Raw genomic sequence first — 25,290 nt, 5'->3', positions numbered from 1 at the left:
GTAAGAACTGAAAACAGGAATTTGAACTTTTATCTGTACACCAAAGTTCAAAGAAGTATTATTCACAATAGCTGAAATGTGGAAACAACCCAAGTGTTCATCAACAGATGAATGGACAAAATATGGTATGTACATGCAATGAAATACTATTCAGCCATAAAAAGGAATAAAGTTCTAACACATGGTACAACATGGATGAAACCTGAAATCATTATTTCTAATGAAATAAGCCAGACACAAAAGGACAAATATTGTATGATTCTGCTCATATGAAATATCTAGTATAAGCAAATTTACAGTGACAGAAGTGCATTAGAGGTTACCAGGGGCCAGGGGGAGGGGAAGTGGGGAATTTTTGCTTAATATGTATAGTTTCCATTTGGTATCATGAAAAAGTCTTGGTAATGGATGGTGGTGATGGTAGTACAACATTGTGAATACAATCAATACTGCTGGTATGTATACTTCAAAATGGCCAAAATGGGAAATTCTGTGCTATATTTATGTTACCACAATTCCAAAAAATCACAAGGTTATCAGGCATCACTGTATTACAGCAGGGTTCAATAACAGATGTGAATCATACAGTATAACACAAGAGTTAGGTCACATTCAGTAGATTCTGTGTAAGGAGGTGGAGAAGCATGACATTTTTATTTAAAATGGCTAATTTCTTTTTTTAATTAAAGCTTTAAGGAGAGAAACATCAACCACACTTTGAATAACCTCATCAGTAAATTTCCCAGATAGTTGAATTTTCTCTAATTAAAAATGTAATTCCTTGTTTATCAGTATTATCAGGACCAAGTGATAATTCAGTTGTAGAAATCTTCATGAGAACTTATTTTGAAACCTGATATTTTCAATTAAAAAAATTTTCACACCAAACACAAATGGCTTATTTCAAATAAATCATACTTTTTTCTTTGTAAATACTTAATACTTTAATATCATTTTTACAGGTCAAGAATTTAGAGGGCAAGTGGTGGAAATGGGAAATTTTGTGATATATATAAATGTTACCATAATAAAAACTTAAAAAAAAAGACTTTGGAGGGAAAAGCATTAACACCCTGTACTTTCCTCTCATACATAAATATGGATAAATTCTGATATATACATACCAAATTAATCAGAGATTACCATGTTAGGCTTCACAGAGTTTAAGGTACGTCTTCAAAATATCAGATAGGATTTCATATGCCACCCCTCACACATTCACTGCCCTATCCCCTTCGCCCCATATTCTTTTACCCACTCTTCTCCCACAGAGCTTTCCTTCTGTTTTGATACTATTGTACTAACATGAATCTGAAACTTCAACTCAAGTCTGCAGAGCTACAGCTGCATGGGCGGTTGCATTCAGAGAAGGCAGGAACCACCCTCTGGCTTAGTACTTTTCCAAGTCTGCGAATTAGGTAAACCAGACGAACCCTGAGAAGGCTGCGCTCCTCCATTTTATTCCTTTCTGTGCTGAGACAGCAGGGTACCTAAGTGGTTTAGGAACCTGCGTCAATCATTTAAGACTTGTTGTTTACACAAAATAGTTAAACATTATGACTAATAAAAACCAATGCAAGGTTACCAGGGGATGGGGTAGGGACAAGGAGTGGGAAATTAAAGCTTAAAATGTACAGGCCTCCTATTTGGAATGATGGCTGCTTTGATAATGAATGGTCGTGATGGTAGCACTACACTGTGAACATACTTAACAGCACTGAAATATACATCTGAGTATGGTTAAAGGGGGATATGTTAAGCTGTATATATGACAACAGAATAAAATTTTTAAAAAAACAAAAAAAACCTCCATGGACCCGTACTACACACACATGAACCCTAAGTTAAACCATGGACTACAGTTCATAGTATAACTGTAAAAATGTGCTTTCATCAATTGCAAAAAATGTTCCACACCAATGGAAAATGTTAATAATAGTGTGGTATATGGGAATCTTGTTTTCAATGCATGACTGTTCTGTAAACCCATGACTTCTCTAATAAAGAAAAAAAAACTAATGCAAAAACTTTAGAGAAATCTAACAGAGACACAAACAAAAGAATCCATTTCAAAGCAGCCTCTTGCTGTTTTGCCTTTCATCAAACTTCCACTGCCCTTTCTATTTTTCTTCATTTACGCTTTCACAGCATAATAATGTTAGTCAATTCTCATTAGATGACTGGAGCCCTCCCACTCAAGGTATCCTTAACAACAATCTAAAAGTAAAATAGGGAAAATAAAATTCTGCTACTTAGGTCATAAAATCAAATAAATAAATCAGACCTATTTAAATCTCACTAAATGCAAATGACTAAGAATCAAATATCTTTATGCCTCAGGCCTGCATAGGCAGTTTCTGAAGAGTTTTCTTGGAAATTCCAAAATATCTGTAAATTACCACAAAGGTGAAATGACCTTTAAAAGAGAGCCATAGAAAAGGTGTAAACCTAAACTGCTGGAACAACTCCCAGGACAGCTTCCTTCTATTATACAACGAAGCTGAGCACTGTGTGTTCAAGCCCTGCCTTGCACAGAGAGTGATTCTGGGCTCTCTGCTCCCTGGTCCTAGGGAGTTCAGTGGCAAAACCCAAACCCAGAGATGGATAAGAAATGGCATTTACCTGTTTCCCTTCCCGTGCTTTTTGGTCCCTTGCTATTGTGGCTAACACATTTGCTGCCTGCTCTCCTCCCATCACTGAGATACGAGCATTTGGCCACATGTAGAGAAATCTTGGACTAGGGAGAAAAAAAAGAAAGAAAGAATAAGCAAAGTAGTTCAATGTAAAGCATAGAACATGGAGATTACTAATTGACAGAGGTTCATGTTTTCCCTGTATATCTATGGTTCATAATTCTACTTCACCTTACAATTGTCTGGGACCATCAAAAAATACCAAAGTGGGAATAGAAGTGGCTCAAGCAGTTGAGTGCCTGCTTCCCACATGGGAGGTCCCAGGTTTGGTTCTGGGTGCCTACTGAAAAAAAAAAACAGAAATAAACAACAAGCAAACAAATGGAGAAACCAATGCAAGGGAGCCAATACAGTTCAGTAGTCGAGTTGGACCCTGGTATCTTAAAAAAAGAACAAAGAAAACACCAAAGTCTGGGGAGCAGATGTAGCTCAGTGGCTGAGTGCCTGCTTCCCATGTATGAGGTCCTGGGTTCAATCCCCAGTACCCCCTTAAAAAAAAAAGTCAAAGTCTGGAATCTACTCCCAGCCCAATCTCCAGAGATGGGGCTTAATCATGAATATGATTTTTAAGTTGACTCGATCGTTCTGGTGTGCAGTGACAGTTGAAAACCACTCCTGTACATGATTCCAACTGAGAAGCTTACCCAATATACTTTAAACACATATACATGCCTTCAAAGACTTTATAATTACAATGTAATACAATCTTCTAATATTATAAATTGTTCAAACATCACGTAAAGTAGAACGACAGTTTCCCCAAATCCCTATCACTGATTGGCAATTCTAACAGGTGCATATATTCAACTTCCTTTTCTTTCTAGAAACATGGTAGTACAATACCACTATTATTATCTTCGTTAAAAAAATCATGATTCTTTTCTTCAACTAGAGTTTTCACTTAGCAGCATGTCTTGGAAACCTTTCCACATCAGCACATGGAGATCTGCTTCATTCTTTTGAACGGCAAAACAGTACTGCACTGCTTGGCTATAAAACAGCTTGTTTATTCCCCATCTACAGATCGTGATAAGTTTTTGCTTCTACAATAATACTGCAGAAAACAATCTTATACTTATCTCTCTGCACATTTGCAGGCATGTTTTCCTAACAGAAAATGCCAAATTGTTCTACACAACAGCTAACAGTGTAGGAGTACACCTGAGATCTTCCACCTTCATCAATCATATAGGGGAAAAAAAAAGGATCTCGTTTTAATTTGCAACAAATATATTTTGTTTCACTTTAGAGAAACCCATAAAAATGTCTCTCACTTTTTTTTTAAGCTCAGCTTGAATATGCACAAAAAATTTTTGCTTTTTCAATTCCCAACAATGATGTTCTTTTAGAGAGTGAATAAGTGTGCCTATGAGCAAGCTTTCTAATGCTCTTTTTGACATTCCATTTGGACAAGATTATAGATGTAGTCATGTGACAGTCTCTCTTTTCAACAAATGACATTCAAACCACTTTCAACATATAGCAGGCACTATTATTTAAAAAGCCAAAGGCAAGCATGGCATGACAACAGTAGTGAATCAAAAAAACAGATTGATTCATTTAACAAGACATTTACTGAGTGCCATAAGACAGGCCCTGTCTCTTTTATATACTTGAAATACACAGTGAACAAAATGGGACGAAAATCCCTGCCTTCATGGTGCTTATGTTCTAGTGGGGACAGACAAACTGCAAATAAACAAGTAAAACAATTGATACGTTAGGTGAAGAAAAATAGAGAAGGGAATAGGGAGTGCAGAGGAGGGGGAGTTTAGAATTTTAAAGAGAAAGGTGCCAGGTAAAACTACATCACCAAGAAGGAGAAGGAGCCAGCCATGGATATTCATGGGTAAAACAATCCCAGCAGAGGGCAAAGCGAGTACAAAGGCACTGAGATGGGAGCAAGCCTAGCACGTATGAAGAAGAGCAAGGTCAGTGTGTCCGGATTAGCATGAGCCAGAGGGAGAGCAAAAAGAGGCAGGAAAGTTACAGGAGATCAGATCAAGGGAACTAAACTATAACTCCCAAGCCTTCAAGGCATTTTACCTCTATCTCAATTTCTTCAATCATAGCTGTCCTACTCTACCATGCTTCAAAATGTAGACCATGAAATCTTCCACTGCTTTAAAAATAACAATGCCTGGGAAGCAAATGTGGCTCAATCGATTGGCTCCCATCTACCATATGGGAAGCCTTGGGTTCACGTTCCAGTGCCTCCTTGTGAAGGCAAGCTGGCCTATGCCCGCCGAGAGCTGGCAGCCCATGCCTGCAGAAAGCTGGTGCAGTAAAATGATACAACAAGGGTAGGCAAGCAGACACAGAAGAATGTGCAGTGAATGGACAGAGAGGCAAGACAGCAAGCAAGCAGCAAGGGTGGGGGGGATAAACTTTTTAAAATAATAATAATAATAATAATAATAATGCCTATGATTAATCTATCAGTAGCATCTTCTTAAGTCATTTTAACTAAAGTATAAAGTATAATACACATGCAGAAAATCATTCAAAAAGTATACATATCACAAAAGCAGAGATCAGTGAATTACCATAAAGTATATCACCAAAGCTGAATCAGGAACACTTCCTGACATTTGCTCCGAGTTTTTATAAGTAACCAATATCATATTAAAGAAGCTCCCTTCTAGTCCTAGTTTGCTAAGAGAAGTTTTATCATAAAGGGCCTTTTAATATTATCAAATACTGTGTCTGCAATTTTTTGAGATTGTATATTTTCTCCTTTATTCAGTTAACATGCTGAATTATACTGATTCTTTTTTTAAAAAAAAGATTTATTTATTTCTCTCCCCCCCCACCCCCACCGTTTGTTCTCTGTGTCTTTTTGCTGCATCTTCTTCTTTGTCCACTTCTGTTGTTGTAGCGGCACAGGAATCTGTGTTTCTTTTTGCTGTGTCATGTTGTTGTGTCAGCTCTCCGTGTGTGCGGCACCATTCCTGGGCAGGCTGCACTTTCTTTCACACTGGGCGGCTCTCCTTACAGGGTGCACTCATTGCGCGTGGGGCTCCCCTACGCGGGGGACACCCCTGCATGGCAGGGCACTCCTTGTGCGCATCAGCACTGCGCATGGGCCAGCTCCACAAGAGTCAAGGAGGCCCAGGGTTTGAACCGTGGACCTCCCATGTGGTAGACGGACGCCCTAACCACTGGGCCAAGTCCACCTCCTTGATTCTTAAATATAAATCAATATTGCACTGCTAAAATAAACCCAACTTGGTCACCATGGATTAATCTTTTCATATATTTGCTGGATTCAGTTTGCTAATGCTTTGTTTGGGATTTCTACATCTATAATCATGAATGAAATCACACTGCAATTTTCCTTTCCTGTACCGTTCCTTGTGAGGTTGGTATTGAGGTTATGCTGGCTTCATACAAGAAAGTAGAAAAAGCTGTCTTGTTTTCTTCTCTCTAAAATGTTTCTGCAAGATTGTTATTTCTTCCTTAAAAGTTTGGTAGAATTTACTGGTGAAGTCACCTTGGCCTGGACTTTTCTCTGTGGGAAGTCTTTTACAGAGGTAATTTCTTTAATATTTATATTAAGATTTTATTTCTTCTTATATCTGCTTTGATAAACTGTATTTATCCATTTCACCTCATTTACTGGGCATAAACATGATTATCTGTGTCTTCTCTCTTTATTTTTCAGTATTAGAGGAGATTATCAATTTTATTAGCCTTTTCAAAACAAACCAACTTTTGGCTTTACTGATTCTTCTATATTAAGTTTTGCTTTTTACTATTCTCTTTCAATTTTCCTTGCTATTAATATGCTGTTCTTTTTCTAACTTCTTGACATGGTGTGGGTCATTGATTTTTAGTCTTTCTTCTTTTGCAGTGTACATTTAATGCTTAAAACTGTTCTCAAAGCAAGTCTTCAGTTGCATGACTTAAGTTTTGATATGTAATGCTTTCATTATGATCCATTTCAAAATGTTTGAGTCTCACCATGGATTTCTTCCAAATAGCATCTAGTATTAAATTTAATTTCACCCCTTCAGGTAATATAAATTATGAGTACAATTGATCTGGTTTGTGAATGCTATTTTAAACTTTAAATAAACCTGAAATAAACTGACCATTTCTAATTATACTTAAAGCATGTTCTTTCAGATAAAATCAGGACAGCACCCACCTGTATGCTCTGCCACACATCCCATAGTTTCCGGCCCCATATGATCCCCCAATGATGATGGTTATCTTAGGTACATTGGCACAGGCTACAGAAGCTACCATCTTGGCACCATCCTTGGCAATTCCTTCAGCTTCATATTCTCTACCCACCATGAATCCTAAGAAAGAGAACAGAAAAAGAGCCTCTGGATAATGGGATTCATGAGCAGAAGTCAATCCCACCAAGGCATGTGCAAGTACATCTTAAACTAATTTTCCTGCAGGCATCCCATCCTAAATATATATGAAATATAACCTGAAAAAATTGCCTTAAAAGGCAAAATAAAATATTTTCTAATCACTTTTTAAGTTTTCTTAAGGCAGTTCATCTGGATGTGTTCAAAGAATATAATGATGCAAATTATCTTTGAAAAATGCTCTCAAAACAGTGGCTTGATGATGACTCACAAAGCAAATTAAGGAAAAATTAACTATGGCAAGCCAAACTATGAGACTTCAGCGCTCACTGACCTGATTTAAAAATATATTGTTGTTCTGAAGTGCTGCTTTAAAATTTTGATGAAATAAAGATTAATGCTTTATAGAGATGCTAAGAGTCCTTTCCAGGGAGTTCTACTGGAAGGGGAAAAAAATCATTACAATTATGGAATCCTAATTCTTCAAGTCGCTCAGCTCTGTTGAAGCTTCACTGTGATCCCCAGGTCTTGGACTCCTCCCTCCCTTTGTAGAAAGACCAAGACAGGCTTCATTTGTCCCCCTCCTCAACCTGGGAGAAGCACTTCACTCATGTGCTGTAGGATGAAGAGAGCGTCACAGGACCTAACCACAAGTTCCCTTCCCTACTCCACTCCTGCAGATGTAATCCCCGAGTCAAACAACCCTGCTTATCAAGCGGGCCAGGTGCAGGCCTTGCTTATCCCTGACTTCAGAGTCCTGCCATCTGCAGAATTATTCCAACAAACCAATCGCCTCCGCCCTTGGGACCCAGGGGCAACCCAGCCTCTTGATACTACAAAGCCTGCCACCCACAGCCCCTGGGGTTTACTCTGTTCCCAAGCACAAGCCCCATTGGGCCCTGGGTGGTGCGTGGGGTCCTCCTGGACAGGGTGTGCATATGTGTGACTAATAAACTGCTGTTGATGGCATCTGTCCAGTGTCAGGGGTCGTGAGTTCGACCATCTCCAACCCTAGGGTGGAAATCCCTCCCTTACCAAGGGGGTAAACAAGAGGCTACACAAAACATGCATATGAACATTTTTAAAAGATGTTGCTTCAGGAAAAATTAACTGCACAATAGAAGATGATGAAAAGAAAGAACCACAGCATGTGCCTGACATCCCTTAGATATAAAGAAGGATTGGGAAAAATGACAATGCTCTGACAACACAGTGGCAGTGCGGAGATGGTGTTACTGACAGAGAACGGCTCGTTGTTTTCTGGGTGTGTGTGCATGTGCATGTGTGAGTAAAGGGAGGCCACTCGAATGTTTGTGATGTACGTCAGAAATCGCTTCACTTAGAAAGTACAGATAAACTCCTCAAAATATTTAATATTCATGAAGAAAAGCCCTAAGTCTTAAAGAGACTCTAAGAAAGCACGTTGATAGAACTTTTGGCTCTGATGGAAGTATTCTAGGTTGTGCTGTCCAGTACATGAGCCATGCTGGACACCACAGCTCTAAGACAAAGCAACCAAAATGATCAAGCTATTTTCTTACCAGTAATATTTTGAAGGAACAGCAAAGGAATACTTCTTTGGCAGCATAACTGGATGAAGTGAGTACCCTAAAAGTTAATAGAAGTCTTTTGAAAGGGCTATTAACAAACCTATAGTCATCATGCATCCTACAAACAGTACAACTTGGGTCAAAGACTAGAAAGAATACATTTTGCTTGGCCCATCGTCTGCCCTTACATTCACAGCAACGATATAATAGTGCTGATAGTTATCAGTGGGACACGTTACCCTGAGTTTGTTCTGCCTCAATTTGCACGGTCACCTGTGTCATCACTAGTGCCTGGCCGTAGGACAACAACCTGTGTCAACGATGAAGTTACTCACGACCATGCCTTATAGCAAGTGAAATTTAAATAACAGAGTAGAAAGAACTTCCTGTTAGTGAAAATGTTCACTTTTAAAAAGATAGAATATAAACTCTACTGGGATATTGAGGGTGACATTTACTTTTTGATGACTATCTGAAATCCTTTCATGCACCAAGATTATAGTAAAATACATCTTTCTTAACAATTCCTCCCAAGTAAATGGGAATTTAGAATAGATGAGTAATAGAGACCATCTAAGCTTGAGTCTAGGAAATAAATTATTTAATGAAACAAAATTATATCTATTACTTTCCATGTCTTCTAAAGATTATGTAAGAAAACTGTTAAAAACGTTTTCCTTTATATATTTGTGGTTGTGAGAAGCTTTTACTGTCTATCCTTATACTTTTGCTAGGAATGCTTTGGCAGGCAAAGAAATTTCACAGTAATTGTTCAACCATACACAAACATATGACTATGTTTATAAGAATGAGGAAATCACATGGACCTTTGAGGCTTATTTTAACAAATGAAATGTCAGATAGAAGCCAAACAAAACTCCTCCCAAACAAAGCTGACAAATAAGACCAGGTAGAATTTTGTTTGGTCTCATCTGACATTTTCTCCATTGAAATAAATATATAACCTATTCATTAAGTCATTATTTCAGGAATATTTCATGCTTTGGCAATACCCATTATATATACACTCTTAAATGAACATAAGCAAAACCTTTATACATATCTGGTAATATCAATTTTGTAAAAAAAAAAAAAAAAAAAAAAAAAAAACTAAGAATATTTTTCTGGTATGATTATGGGTTATTTTAATCTACTTTCTTATTTTATAATCAAGGTAAGAGAATGACAATGAATAACAATATAAAAACTGATTTTATTGATAAAACACTTCATAAAAGCCAAATTTTCCCCAATTAGCATATGAAAGAGGTTAACTGTTACCTGTATCAATAAAAGATGTCTTATCGTGTTATCTACCTTACCATTTCAAGAGGAAAAATAAGGCTAAATATCTTTTTTCTTTTTAAGAAAACATTTTATCAAATATATACACAAATTACATTTTTCCAAATTTAGGTAAATCAGAGAAGATGTAGGAAAATTAAATACTAAGTCAAAAGATAGTCAAGAATTCCCTCTCAAAAGCCAGAGCTCAAGGAACAAGTCCTACCAACCTCCCAATTCCAAAAAGTAAGAAAACAGAAAAGAGTTAGTTGGAGTATATGATAGGATTAAAGTGAGATTTTATTTTTTTAAGTGTTCCAAATAGTTTATTATGTTAAGGTAAACCACCATGAAGACTGCCTCTAACGAAGAGAGAGTTCTTTTGCTAAGGCATCTGCTTCAACGTTTTAAAGCTTTTATGCGATAATTTTTAATTCATCACTTGACCTTCAAAATTAATTAAATTAAAACAGAAAAATCTCGACACGATATAACCAGTACTTGCCTTTTTTGCAGATTCAGAGAAGAGAACTCCATTGTTTCCAATGATACCTACTGGGTACCCAAATATTCTAGCAAATCCTCAAAAGAAAATTTAAAAAAAAAAATGTATGTATATCAGAGGGTATTTTGAATTTACAATAAAAACAGACACATTTCCACATTCATTAATTTTTGATCAGAGCCTAAAATAAAGAGATTTTTCTATTTTTGTCACAATTATATGTTCCTAAGTTACCATCATTTTCTTTTGCTCTCTTTTAAGAGTTTTATAGTATGTAAAGATATCCAGTCATCTGACTGACATATGTAATTGTTACAGGGTTGGTTCAGTGTGCCATCCATCCATTCATTCGATCTGTACCTGAGCACCTACTACATACTATACACTAGACATTAGAGTTATGCAAGTAAGGAAAACAATGATGTATATCACTTTAAGAGTCAATTTTCAGAGCTCCTGGCCAGTTTCAGGTGATGAGCTTTCCAGAAAATGCCTGTGGTAATGACAGGCCCTTAAAAAGGATAAGGTCAGCAGAGGCAATTTTTTTAAAAGTCAGGAACAAGGTCAAATCTGGGTTAACCAATTTTAAAGTAAGAAATATAGTTAAAAGTTTAGGAAACAAAGAACCACTCCATTTTCATTTTCTCTATATTTACATCTTTCTCTTTCCCCAGCTTAAAACTTTTATTTATATCTCACCATTTCCACTACCGCTCCAAATGCCTACCTTTCATACACAAAACCACAGGCAAAATAAGGAAGGGAAAAAGAAAACAAAACCTGTTGTTTTATGAGACAGACACTTTAGGTGATTTTAGGGGAGGTGAATTATATTGAAACTGAAGTTTGAAGAGCCTGACTAGAGACCTTCCCAAGAGTATAACATTCAACAAGGAGAATGAATTAAAAATCATACTTGTAATGATAAATAGATATCAAATACTTGGAACCAAGAAACAACAAACTGTGCTTGTGAAAGAGGATCAAAGAAAGCATAGAGAAAAGTTCCTTGAACTGGGTTCTGTCTCTTCAAACTCTAGCTGGACAGGGAGAAGCTAAGACACCCAGGGTGCTTGGTACAAAGCGGGTACTCAAAAAAATTGGTGAAGAAAAATTAATGGATAAGAGAGAATGCTGACATATTGATGGCACAAAACTTTTAGACTGCTTCCCTGCTTTACTCTAGCCTTGTCTTGATTTATTATTTTTTAAACATTTATATTATTTTATATGATAAAATACTAATGATGACCACATAGTTTCTCTTTGTCTTCCAGGCCTAGAAGCCCACTCCAAAGTCTATGATGAACATCCTGAACAGTACTGCCACTTACAGAAGCAATTCAGAGAGGAGTGAAAAATGCAGAAGGACCTGCCCCACCCCACAAAATGTGATGGGAACCTAGCACATTCCTCACCAGTAAGATGCTACCCGTGAAGATGCAATGCCTTGCTAACTACTGAGACATTCAACCCGTAATTAGCCTTGCATGGGGACCTGCAGGTATAAGGCCCACTCAGTCGAGCACACGCCCCCACTATACTAGGGACATCCATGCAAAAGGGACTCCCCAACTTCCTGATCCCAACATAAGAGTAAAATGTCCAAGAAACTACTAAGGCCTACATATGGGAAGTGCTGAGGCAGGAGGAAATCCTTAAGAGCTGCCAGAGAACTTGATCCTCAGGGAACCTGATCCTCTCCTCTTTCCCTCCCCTGCTCTCCCTCCTATCAACCCCAGCCCCCCGTTTTTCTCTCCCCCTCTCAGACCTCCCCCACCTCATTCTCTTCTCACCTCTCATTCCCCCAGAGATGGAGGAAACTGGCTGTAACCCTGGTATTCTAGGGGACAAAGAGGTCAGCCACTTAGCAAGGACAGAGCAAATACATAAAAGGGGATGACAAGAACAGCCCAACCATCGTTAGAGAAAGCAGAAACAGCTCTGACTTGTTTTAAACTGCTTCAGAAAGAGGCCTACATCCTGAACTGTTGGGTGACAAATCCTGTCAATATATCAAACAAAAAGCTCTTAAACACTTAAACACCTAAATATAAAAATATAAATTCCACCCCCACTGTGAACCCTTCACTTGCTCATAAATCAGACCAGGAGAAAGTGTGGTGACTCATCCTTAAGCCTCGATATATATTTACAAGTTGGATTTTTGCAGCTAGTTTCTGTTCTACTCTGATATATTGTCTTCTGATTAGCTACTGCACTTTCAAGTTTTAAGGTCAAATAAAATTCACACAATTTGTTTTGTCATTTGCCCAAGATAGATTATTATGGGTTGCATTTATGTTTTAAATGCTTTTCTTCAATAGTCTACAAACTTAACAGTTTAGACAAATGAATTAATTTTCATAAACATCCTTATTTTGTTTTTTCGTGACCTAGTACACTGTCTTGTGTTCTCAATCTAGTATTTGCATGGGTCAGCAAAAGACCTACACAGAGGCTGTAAGAAGCTTTAATTCATTCTACATCACTTTTGGAAACCTAAACATCATATAAACTTCCTACGGGAATTGGAAACTAAAGAACAAAAGAGAGTGTTGAAATTTTCAAAAGAAACTACAAATATTTTCTGCTAATTTTACTATAAGCAATTATAGTAGTGCTTCAGTTAATGCAACAAAGCCACAGATAAGGGCCTATACCACAGCAACTAGATGACATATTTTAAACTCTCTGGAACCACTAGGCCATTCAATCACAAATGATTTTTATAAAATGGCTCTTTTTGAATAATGACTCACACATTTATACTGATCTAAATAATAAAGCTCATGCCAAGTGTCTCAAAGCCTTGAGACAAGAGATCACTTATTTTCAAAGTAGAAGAAAATGTTCATATGTTCAATTCTTCTTTGTTATACCTGTGACTAATGTGTCTCCATAGAAGGCTTTGAATTCATGGAATCTGCTTCCATCCACGATTCTAGCAATGACCTAAGAGGAAAGATAACAATGCCCCTGAGAAATTACATTACAAAAGGCTTTTTGCATTAAAGTTATTTATAAGGAAAACAAATTCACAGTGAAGCTGTCACTTTGACAAGATTTCACCCCACACAGAAAATCTTCTCACCAGAATTTCACTTTGCATGCATGTTGAATGTCTGGAAGCCGTTCTGGGCACTGATTTTACACTTTGCTAAAAGAGCAGACTGCACCATGTTACATACATGAGAAGCTGAAGAGACTCCAACAGCTTGATGCTAGATTTAGGGCTTCAGGAACTATTCAAATGCATCTGCAGAGCTTCAGGAATTCAATCAGAAAAAGCAGGGTATGGGGAAATGACAAAGTTTTAGAGTAAGAAGACTGATTCCAACCAATGGTGTCACACCTGACCTGTGTATCATTTTACCTGTCTCAGGTTTCACTCCTGGAGAAATACAATAAAGTTGTGAAGAAAGATGTGATGAACCAAAGTGGTAAAGGAACCTAAAAGAATAAGGCTGAGATTAAGAACCAGCTGAGGAACTAGAATCATAGGCTAAAACTCTCTAAGCTTCAATTTCCTCATCTGTAAAGTAATAATAACAATGTTTTCCAATCTACTTCCCAATATACTTCTTTCCATTAAGTGAAAGCGTAGTTTGAATTACTCTTCAGTTATTTTTCTAAAAGGGCGAATAATATAATGAGACTATACCATTTCTCTGTCCTAGACTCTATATACTTCCAAAATTGCACCTTGATATTTGAAAAGAACTGCTATTCTTTTCACATATCAAAACAGTAACTGGGGGAAGCGGACTTGGCCCAATGAATAGGGCGTCCGCCTACCACATGGGAGGTTCGTGGTTCAACCCCCAGGCCTCCTTGACCCGTGTGGAGCTGGCCCATGCGCAGTGCTGATGCGCGCAAGGAGTGCTGTGCCATGCAGGGGTGTCCCCTGCGTAGGGGAGCCCCACACGCAAGGAGTGCGCCCGTGAGGAAAAGCCGCCCAGCGTGAAAGAAAGTGCAGCCTGCCCAGGAATGGCGCTGCACACACAGAGAGCTGACACAACAAGATGACGCAACAAAAAAAAGTACAGATTCCCAGTGCTGCTGATAAGGATAGGAGCGGTCACAGAAGAACACACAGCAAATGGACACAGACAGCAGACAACTGGGGGGTGGGGGTGGGGAGAAGGGGAGAGAAATAAATGAAAAATAAAAAAAAACAAAAAACAATAACTGGTCTCATAATTTTTTCTCCTTGGACATTCTGAGCCAATTTAACAATTTTAAAAGGGGAAGAAGCTGCTGCTATTTACCAAAAGCTACACAGGAGGAAACAGAAAATTTCTAGAAAAAGTTAAAGGCACTCAAAGGACATAGCAATCTGGGGTCATTTGGTGTTAACACTACCTTCTTACTACCCAGTCATGTAAAATATATTAACTTATCTTCACAAAAACCCAAACTTCAGGAAGCAGACAAAACATGTAGTACTATTACTATTAATAGAAAAAGAAACCAGGCACATGGGTTAAATCCCAGTAACACTGACTGGGGCAACAAGAACCAGAGCTCAGGTTCTCTAACTCATATCCCAGTCCAGTTCCACAGCTCCATGTACTGCTAGGGCCTGCATCCAAGGATTATTTGCTACATTAGAGGAAAAATATGATAAATTTTAATCACAATAATGAGCATGAATCAACAAAAGGTGGGGGAAGCAGACTTGGCCCAGTGGTTAGGGTGTCCGTCTACCACATGGGAGGTCCGCGGTTCAAACCCTGGGCCTCCTTGACCCGTGTGGAGCTGGCCCATGCGCAGTGCTGATGCGCACAAGGAGTGCCCTGCCACACAGGGGTGTCCGCATAGGGGAGCCCCATGCGCAAGGAGTGCGCCCTGTAAGGAGAGCTGCCCAGCGTGAAAGAAGTTCAGCCTGCCCAGGAATGGTGCCGCACACATGGAGAGCTGATGTAATAAGATGACGCAACAACAAAAGAAACACAGATTCCTGTGCCACTGACAACAACAGAAGCAGACAAAAAGAACAAGCAGCAAATGGACACAGAGAACAGACAACTGGGATGGGGGGAAGGAGAAGGGGAGAGAAATAAATAAAATAAATCTTCAAAAACAAAAAGGTGGGAAACGGACTTGGCCCAGTGGTTAGGGCGTCCATCTACCACATGGGGGGTCCGCGGTTCAAATCCCGGGCCTCCTTGACCCATGTGGAGCTGGCCCATGCGCAGTGCTGATGCGCACAAGGAGTGCCCTGCCATGCAGGGGTGTCCCCCGCTTAGGGGAGCCCCACGTGCAAGGAGTGCGCCCGTGAGGAAAAGCCGCCCAGCGTGAAAGAAAGTGCAGCCTGCCCAGGAATGGCGCCACCCACACTTCCCGTGCCGCTGACCACAACAGAAGCGGACAAAGAAACAAGACGCAGCAAATAGACACAGAGAACAGACAACCGAGGGAGGGAAGGGAATTAAATAAATAAATAAATCTTTAAAAAAAAAAAAAAAAAGGTTGAAGTCCAGAATACTATTTAAGAAAGCAAAAAAGATCTATTTTTTATAAAAGATTTCTATTAAAATGAAATGGAGGAGCTACTTCTAGGGAAGATAGCGGAATAAGGAGCTCCAGGCCTCAGTACTTCCACCAAAAGGACTATCAAACAGGAAGAAACTGCATGAAAGAGCTGGCTTGAAATTCAGAGGCCAGAAGAACACTGCACAGCATCCAGGGAAGAAGAGGCAGGTAAATTACTGTTAAGAACTGTAAATTGCTCTCTCTGTGCAGTGGCTACCGGTGCCCCTACTCTACTATCGGAGCAGGCTGACATGGGGTCCAGTCCCTGCTAGCAGCTGTGGAAAGGGACATGAAAATCCTCTTCCCCCAGAAGAGGGATGAGAATGGCCGCTGATCGCAGGTTTTAAATATTAGCAAATCCAGGTTGCTGGGTCCTGACTCTGAGGGCAGCTATTGTTTCAGCCTCCACCTGGACGAAGGCAGCAAAGGCACTGGAGATTTAAAGACACAGGGCTTCCACAGGGCTGCAGGAAAACGTTAGCTGAAGGGCTGCATTTGCTGGGCAGGATAGGAAAGCTCAGCATTGGGGAGCCATCGCAAAAGTTCTGGAGCCTTTCCTGACCCTCTCCACAGGGAACTTTGGAGCCAGTCTGTGCTCCTTCCGTGGGTCCCAGGCACTGTTTTGGCTGGGAAATACCAAATTAGCAAAGTTCTCCCTGGAGTGACCTCCCAGAATTTGCCCTCCATGCAAAAGCAGCATCAGTCAACAAAAGGGAAAAGGAGTGCAAACAAACTGTAGAGGAGCGCAATGTGGGACAAAGGCCTACCAGCTTCAGATACAAAGGAGAGGGAGGTTTGTCCCCTATGAAACAGAGGGTAGAACCAAACTCCTGTAAACAGGGAACGCCTAAACGACTAACAAGCAAAAGCCCAGGACAAGACAGACGCCCAGAAAGACAGGGGGAAACCTTGCACACTGCTTTCCCCTTGGGCAGACCTTCCTAAGAGGAGGGCTGAAGTGCAAGAAAATCTGTCTTATCAGCAGCTGGTTACAAAACCAGGGAACAGCTGTTCCAGGAGTAAATTCCAGAGTTAAATGTAGTGTGCAGTGAAAAAAAAGAGTATAAGACAAACAAAGAGACAGGCAATAATGGTCCACCCAAAGAAAGAGTATAAAAATACAGAAAACACCAAAGACGAAAATGTGGACTTTAAAAAAAAAAGCCTTTAAAAACATCTTAAAAATGCTTAAGGAGTGACAGACTAACAGGCAGAGCTGACTGCTCTCACAGAAACAACGGAGAAAGAGGCAAAAGCTGTCCAAGAAATCTGCTTTGGGGGTCAGCAGCCCAGCACAGTGCCACACAACTCTCGGGTGGGTGAGGGACAGAGACAAAGAAGCTGGAATGATAAACGTGAGTTACCCAGCTCTGTGGCAGCTGGGAAGGGCTCTCCTCCGCCACCCTCAAGATACTAAGCTGAGGTAAAACCCCTGGCTCACTGGAGCCTACTGAGGGAAACAGACATCTTCCTTCCTGTCAGCTGTTTCAAGGGAAAGGGTGGGGAGGTTGGGGTGCTTTTCTTCAGTGACTTTGGCCTGCAGAGCCTGCTTTGAATCTCTGCTCTGGAGAGTCAACACTGGAACACGGGGAGGCGGAGACTGAAACACCTCCATGGAACGGTGTGCTGACTAGCGCCATCTGCTGGCCGATCTGGAAACTGCATGGACAAAAAGTTTACACATTGTATCCAGCCCTTGAGAGAAAATCTGCACCCCACTATTGAGTCCCTGGCCCAATTTTGAAAACTTAAGCTGGGCAATTTTAAAGACTGAGAATAAATTGAACCAAATATTAAAGAAAACCTATGGAGAAAAAAAACAATAGGTAAGAGAGATACTGGCCATCAGAGCAAATTCATCAACATATTCAGATCACAAGCTGTACTAGGAAACAGGAAGAGATGGCGCCAAAAGAACAAACCATATATCCTGAAGTGATACAGGATTTAAGACAATCAGTGATAATCACACAACTCTCTTAAATCACTTCAAAGAATTTATTGAAAATATTTCTAAAGAAGAAAGTATATTAAGAAGACTCTGGGAGAGCATAAAAAACAATTTTAAAGTCTGCAAAGAAATGTAACGGACCTTATGGGAATGAAAGACATGATGGATGAGATTAAAAACATATTAGAGGCCCAGAGGAGCAGATCTGAATTGCCTGAAGACAGAATTCATGACTTCAAAGGCAGAATATCTGAACTGGAAAGACAGGAGAACAGAAAAAGAAGAGAATGGGAAAAATGGAACAGAGTGGCAGTGAACTGAATAACAATGCAAAACACACAAGCATTCGCATTATTGGTGTCCCAGAAAGAGACGAGACTAGAAAAGGGGCAGAAAGACTATTTGAGGAAATAATGACTGAAAACTTCCCAACCCTTATGAAGGACAGAAATATCAATATCCAAGAGGGACAATGCACCCCAAACAAAATGAATCCAAATAGATCTACCCCCGGACACCTACTATTCAGAATGACAAATCTCAGAGATAAAGAGAGGATTCTGAAAGCAGCAAGAGAAAAGCAAAGCATCACATACCAGGGAAACTAAAAAAGATTATATGCTGGCCTCTTACCAGAAACTATGGAGGAGAGAAGAAAGTGGTATGCTGTATTTAAGGGACTGAAAGAGAAAAACTGCCAGCCAAGAATTGTCTATCTGGCAAAGCTAGCCTTCAAAAATGAGGGTGAGCTCAAAGTCTTTACAAAAAAACAAAAATTTATAGAACGTTACCAAAAGACCAGATTTACAAGAGATACTAAAGGGGATGCTGCAGCCTGAAAGGAAAAAACAAGGGTAAGATTTGGGAAGAGTATAGAAATGAAGATTAGGAAGGGTAAACTAAAGGATAAGAAAACAGAGAATAGAATGGTATAACAACTGAAAACCAAACGACAAAATGGATGAAATAAGTAATGTCTTTACAGTAATAACACTGAATGTTAATGGATTGAAATCCCCACTCAAAAGACATAGACTGATAGAATGGGTAAAAGAATATAAATCGTCTGTATGTTGTCTACAAGAGACCCACCTCAGATGTAAGGATACAACCCTGTTAAAAGTGAAAGGCTGGAAAAGGTATTTCATGCAATAGTAACCAAAAAAAGGCTGCAGTAGACCAGATAAATTAAAAAATAACAATATTATAGTATATGAACAATAATGACTCAGCGCAACTAGCAAATTGTTCCTGTCTCAGTATTCTGTCTCTTCATACAAAATAAACACTTGCTTTTAATTGAGGAGGACTGGAAACGAGATATATTTTTGTATACTTCATTTTTCTTTAACCCTTTCTTATGCATACTCGTTAATTAAAATAATCCATCTGGATCAATAATGATTTAGCATGACTACTGGTGAAAAGATTTTATGAGTTGGCATACTGTTATCTCCTATAATTCATTCCAATAAGATGTGAAGAATTCCCAAATAGGAATTTTATTATTCAGAAAGAATTTCATTCTTAGAGATTATTATGTCCAATAGTTAAAGCAGTAATATAAAAACTAGAATTGCTGTAATTAATTTCTATTAAATTAGAATTATTTACATTTATAAATGCTTCTTGCTATACTATTTCTTATATTGATTGTATTAAATCTAATCTGGCCTTGCATTCTCTTTTAAAATTTGTATTTTCAATCTATTTTTCTATTTATTTTACAATTTTACAATAAAGATCTTTTTACCAGCTAAAATAAAAAACCATTGTTTATACACATTGGATAGATCATATGGTATGTGAATATATCTCAATAAAACTCCTTAATAAACAAATAGATAATTGTGCAAGAATAGCCAGAAATAGCAGCTATGTACAGCAGGGGAAATAAAGAGATTGAGAGGGGAAGAAATTACTTGTCTTTTATTCATTCCTACTGAAATAATGAAAATGCTTTAATAATGATTGAAGTGATGAATGTGACTATACCTAATACCATTGATTGTACACTTTGAAGAAAGAGTATGCTTTATTAATATGTATCAATAAAATTGATTTGTTTGAAAAAATAGGGTGATTTGGGGGGAAAACACAACATATGTAAGATATGGACTATAGTTAGTCACAATATTTTGATGATGCACTTGATTAGTTTGTAACCAGTGTATTACAACAACACAAGGTGTTGGTGAAGGGGTGATATAGGGCACTCCTGTATGATGTTAGCCAAGTTTAATTTCTAAGTTCACCACTTTCACTATACACTTTTAAATTTTTAAAAATGTTTAAGGAGATGAAGGAAAGTACAGAGAAAGAGCTAGAGAATATCAGGAAAACAATGAATGAACAATATGAGAGTATAAGAAAAGAGATAGAAATTATGAAGGAAAAAAAAAAAAAAAAGGAACCAAACAGAACTACTGGAGTTAAAGATCACAATAACTGAAATGAAAAAATGCCCAGTAGGGTTTCAAGAGCCTACAGGAGCTGAAAGAAAAAAGAATCCATGAACCTGAAGACTTGAAATGAACCAGACTGAGGAGCAGAAAGGAAAATAAGTATTAAAAGCAAAAATATCCTAAGAGAGCTAAAAGTACAACAATACGTGCATCATGGGACTCAGAGAACGAGAATAAGAGAAAGAGGCAGAAGGAATAGTCAAAGAAATAATGACAGAGAACTTCCCAAACTTAGCAAAAGACATGAATATGCAAATCCAAGAAGCTCAGAGAACACCAAACATGATAAACATGAAGAAAATATACCCCATCAGATACTGATTACACTACTGGATGCAAAAGATAAGGAGAGAGTTCTGAAAGTTGCAAGAGAAAAGCAATGTGTTAGGTACAAGGGAGTCCCAACTAGATTGAGTGCCAATTTTTCATAAGAAACCATGGAGGCAAGAAAGAAGTGGATTGAAATAATAAATGTATTGAAGGAAAACAACTGCCTCCCAAGAATTTTATATGAGATTATGAGATACCATTTCAAATGCATTAGAATGGCTACTATTAAAAAACAAAACAAAACAGAAAATAAGAGTTGGAGAGTATGCAGAGAAATAGGAACACTCATTCATTTCTGGTGGGAATATAAAATGGTGGAAGAGTTTGGCAGTTCCACAGAAAGCTACATACAGAACTACCATATGACCTGGCAATCACACTACTAGGTATATACTCAAAAGAACTGAAAGCAGGCACTCGAACAGGTATTTGAACACCCATGTTCACAGCGGCATTATTCATAATTGCCAAAAGACGGAAGTAACTCAAGTGTCCATCAACCGAAGAATGGATAAATAAAATGTGGTAAATACACATAATGGAATAATAGCCAGAAATAGGAATGAAGTCTTGACACATGTGACAATATGGATGAATCTTGAAGACATCATGCTGAGTGAAATAAGCCAGACCCAAAAGGACAAACATGGTATGATCTCAACCAAGAGAGTCTACAACTGAAAGCAGGAGAATCCCACACATTAGTCTTGTAGGATTTAAGCCCCACCTATTTAGAGATGGAGTGGACACTGCCATCCCAGGGTCCTCAGGATGGAGGAATAACATATGGATTAGAGTGGACTTACTGGTATTCTACTATAGAATTATTGTGACTCTAGCAACGGAAGAAAATTATCATTGATGTGGAGACAGTGGCCAGAGGAGTTGCTGAGGGCAGGGAGAGGGAAGAAGAGGTGTGACATGGGGATATTTATGGTACTTGGAGTTGTCCTGAATGATATTGCAGGGACAGATGCAGGACATTATATATCCTTCCATAATCCACTGAATGGACTGAGGGAGAGTATAAACTACAACATAAACTATAGACAATGTGGTGTGGCAGTGCTCCAAAATGTATTCATCAAATGCAATGAATGTGCCACACTGATGAAAGAGGTTGTTGATGTGGGAGAAGTGGGGCGGGGGGAGTGGGGATATGGGAACCTTATATTTTTTAATGTAACATTTTGTATGATCTATGTATCTTTAAAAAAAAAATAAAAATTTTCAAAAAAAATATGATTTATGATTTCACTGATTTGAAACAATTAAAATAAGGAAACTCATAGACTCAGAATCCAAAATATAGGTTATTTATAGGGGTGAAAAGTTAAGGCTTAAAATGGACAGGGTTCCCATTTGGAATGATAGAAATGATTTGGTAATGGATGGTGGTGATGGCAGCACAACATTGTGAATGCAGTTAGCAGCATTGAAACATATATCTGAATATGATTAAAAGGGGAAATGTTAGATTATATATATGGTAATATTTTTTTAAATTTAAAATATATATATGGGTAACTACACTACATGAACAATGAACCCTAAGTTAAAATAGGATTTTAATTAGTAAAATTATAGAAATGTGCTGTCATCAATGGTAACAAACATTCCATACCAATTCAAGGTATTGATGGTGGGATGGTATATGGCAATCCTGTATTTTACGCACAATTGTTCTGTAAACCCACAACCTCTCTAATAAAGAAAAGAGAAAGGAATGGAAAACCATAAAGGCACGGATTTGTCTCTCTTTTGTTCTCTTCTATATCCTGGTACCTGAAACAATGCCTTGCATAAAACAAATATTTAATATAAATGTTGAATAAATGAAACTGTGGTTATGCTGAAAAGAATGAATTCTTGGCTCTCGAGGAAACTTGACTACCTGGAACTACCTAAAACAACTCATTTTCAAGCACATCGGATTTTAACTACCATTTCTTCTGTGCCTATAATTAACTGAAAAGTCAAACTCAAAATTCAATGCTAAAATTTAGAAACAAACTCACTTGCTGAAATGAAGTATCAGTTGGAGCTGTATAACATCCAGGATTTAAAGTCCTCTAGTGTGGTATACTAAATTGTGTAACCCAGTTTGGCCATTTTCTTCATCTCGGTCCCCATTCTGGTAGGTGTAGACATATTGTAAATAAGATTGCTTCAAGATATGACTTCAGTTAAAGGGTGGTCCAACGGAATCAGGTTGGCTTTAATCCAGATTACTAGAGTCCTTTATAGGCAGACTGAAAGTCCAATGGAGAGAGAAGCAGCCAGAGGATGGAAGTCAATGGAACCCAGAAGAGAAAGAAGGCACCGCCATATGCATTGGTGTGTGACGGGAAAGCCAAGGAACCTCAAGGTTGCCAGCCAGCTGGAAGATACAAACCCAAGCAAACCTTCTGGCCTCCTATCCAATAAATTCCTATTGTTAAGCCAACCCTTGTATGGTATTTGTTTTAACAGCTAGGAAACGAAAACATTTACCACCACTAGGGTATTGCCTTCAGAAATAATTGTACACATTCATATAATGGAATATTATATGCATCAATTCAGTCAACAAATATTTACTAAGGGTCTATCATGTGCCAGGCACAGTTATAGGAACAGTTAGGTCCTACAGATCACTGTTATAGGGATCTAGCCACAGAAAAACGTTTCATGAACTTTGAAAGACATGGGGAAATGTTCATAATTTAATACTGGTAAAAAGAGAAAAACCATACATGTGTGCTCTCTCAACTATATAACAATGTATACATATGCATTAAGACAAAAAAACCAAAGTGTTATTTGCTTTCTCTGGATGCTGGAATTTTCCTTTATGTTATTTCTGTGTTTTCTAAATTTTTCATAATTAGAATATAATAGTTTTATAGTCAAAAGGAAAAATAATTTAAAATATTAAGACTTCTAGGACAGAACATGATAGTAAAGTAATTTCCTAATTTAAAACTTATTCTGCTAGCCATGGATACTGAACAAAATAAAGGACCACAGGTTACATGTAAACACAAAACCTGTCAACCTAGATTACAGAAGATTATGTCAACAATCTGTAATCAGAGCAACATCTTCAACTAGTCAAAAGTCTAATCTTTGCTAAGGTCATATTGCTTAAAAAGAGTATTTTTTTTCCTCTAACAATTTACCGACATTTCATTTATTTTCCAAAATTAGAGTAATGAAAAGAAAGAGCTGAAAAGTGTTAAAGTGTGCTACATCATTCCTAATGTCCATAAGAAAATGGAATCCTACTTATGAACAAACCAAGCTTTGTCACTGTGCAATGAAAGAATTACAGTAAGTTTTCTCCTCATGAATACTTAGCAGGTACCAATGAAATCTACACTCTAGAAAGATATTTTTCCCTTAGATGTCACTGCTTACTGAGATCCACACCAATCCCAACATGAGAGCATACCTTAACAGACTTTCATTTTGAAAATGGATACACATACAAAGAGATGGAAAACATAATTTATGGCTCATATTTCCATTTTTACAAACCTCTCGGACATCAAAGTTCCTCTTAAGGTTAGTACCAACTATTCCGTATAATTCATCAGCAGGAAACAAAGGATCTTCAGAAGGTTCAATGGTAACCTGCAGAAATACAGAAAAGTCTTATTAACCGGTTTAAAGACATTATTTCAAGGTGACAATGGCCAAAATGCTTTTCAGGAAAATATAAGAATAACTCCTACTCACATCCAATTTCTTCTGATAATTCAGATTCCTCACAACCTTCCTAGCTAGGTGAAGGGCATGGCTGTCATCCAAAGCATAGTGATCAGTCACTCCAGACTTTCTACAGAATAAAGTAAACTAAAATAATCAGAGCAGGGAAAAGTAATATAATTCAATATCTTATACCCCAAATATCTTCTCTCATCTAAAGATTACAGTGTGCTTACTTCCAAAACACTTTAATCAAGATCATCTTATTTGATCTTCACTATGTCCCTGGCAAAACAGTATTAGCCTTGTTTTACACACAGGATAAAACTGAGATACACATAAGTAAGTACCTGCCTAAGACCACTAGGTAGCTATGTAAGAACTCACACCTTCTATTCCTCAACCTTGACCCTCTTTTACTAGACCAAAGAGCCTTGCTGACTAGGGTTTCTTTCAAATGCTCATACCTTGCATCACAAACAAAACTGTCTAAGATGAAGTCCAACCATAGAAGGCACACTTTCGTGATGTAGCCTGGAAAAGCAGAAAGTGTTCTTAACTAACTGAGCCTCTAATAAAGATGTCAGCTATGCTCTCCCACTTCCAAGAGACTGACGTGTCTTCCCTAACAAAGTTACACCCTAAATGAAAGCTGCATAGGTAACAAACACAAGGCTTGAATACAACTGTCCCTCAGATCATGGGTAAAATGGGTATTGATAAAGTGGTTCTGCGGTAGGACCACAGAAGCTCCTGCTTAATTTCAGTTTGGTGTGAATGAAACACAGGCCTGCTTGGGTTATTAGTTCTGTCCAAATTAAAGGGCTTATTATTTCAGATGTAGATGTACAATGTCTTCCTAGTACTTTTAAAAATCTGAAAGTCAGGTAAAAAAAAACTGAAAAAATAAAAATTTGGTTCATTTTATGAATAAGAACTAAGCTGTCACAATCTAAATG

The 25,290-nt window shown here is 38.1% G+C and overlaps 1 protein-coding gene across 3 annotated transcripts in view; it reads right to left on the bottom strand.

Annotated features, from left to right (window-relative positions):
- MCCC2 (methylcrotonyl-CoA carboxylase subunit 2) overlaps positions 1 to 25,290 on the bottom strand; it is a 96,833-nt gene that overhangs the window by 5,598 nt on the left and 65,945 nt on the right. For all 3 annotated transcript variants that reach the window (XM_058309965.2, XM_004465628.4, XM_023590892.3), the window contains exons 9-15: positions 24,362 to 24,461; positions 24,161 to 24,256; positions 13,240 to 13,312; positions 10,358 to 10,434; positions 8,560 to 8,626; positions 6,844 to 7,000; positions 2,623 to 2,737 (exon numbers count right to left, since the gene is read on the bottom strand). In XM_058309965.2, coding sequence (XP_058165948.1) covers positions 2,623 to 2,737; positions 6,844 to 7,000; positions 8,560 to 8,626; positions 10,358 to 10,434; positions 13,240 to 13,312; positions 24,161 to 24,256; positions 24,362 to 24,461 — 685 coding nt within the window. The remainder of the gene's footprint in view (positions 1 to 2,622; positions 2,738 to 6,843; positions 7,001 to 8,559; positions 8,627 to 10,357; positions 10,435 to 13,239; positions 13,313 to 24,160; positions 24,257 to 24,361; positions 24,462 to 25,290) is intronic.

Source organism: Dasypus novemcinctus, chromosome 2 (assembly GCF_030445035.2).
Source record: "Dasypus novemcinctus isolate mDasNov1 chromosome 2, mDasNov1.1.hap2, whole genome shotgun sequence".
Taxonomy (NCBI): Eukaryota; Metazoa; Chordata; class Mammalia; order Cingulata; family Dasypodidae; genus Dasypus; species Dasypus novemcinctus.
Note: the sequence above shows the minus strand (reverse complement) of the source record. Positions and strands in the feature narration are given on the sequence as shown.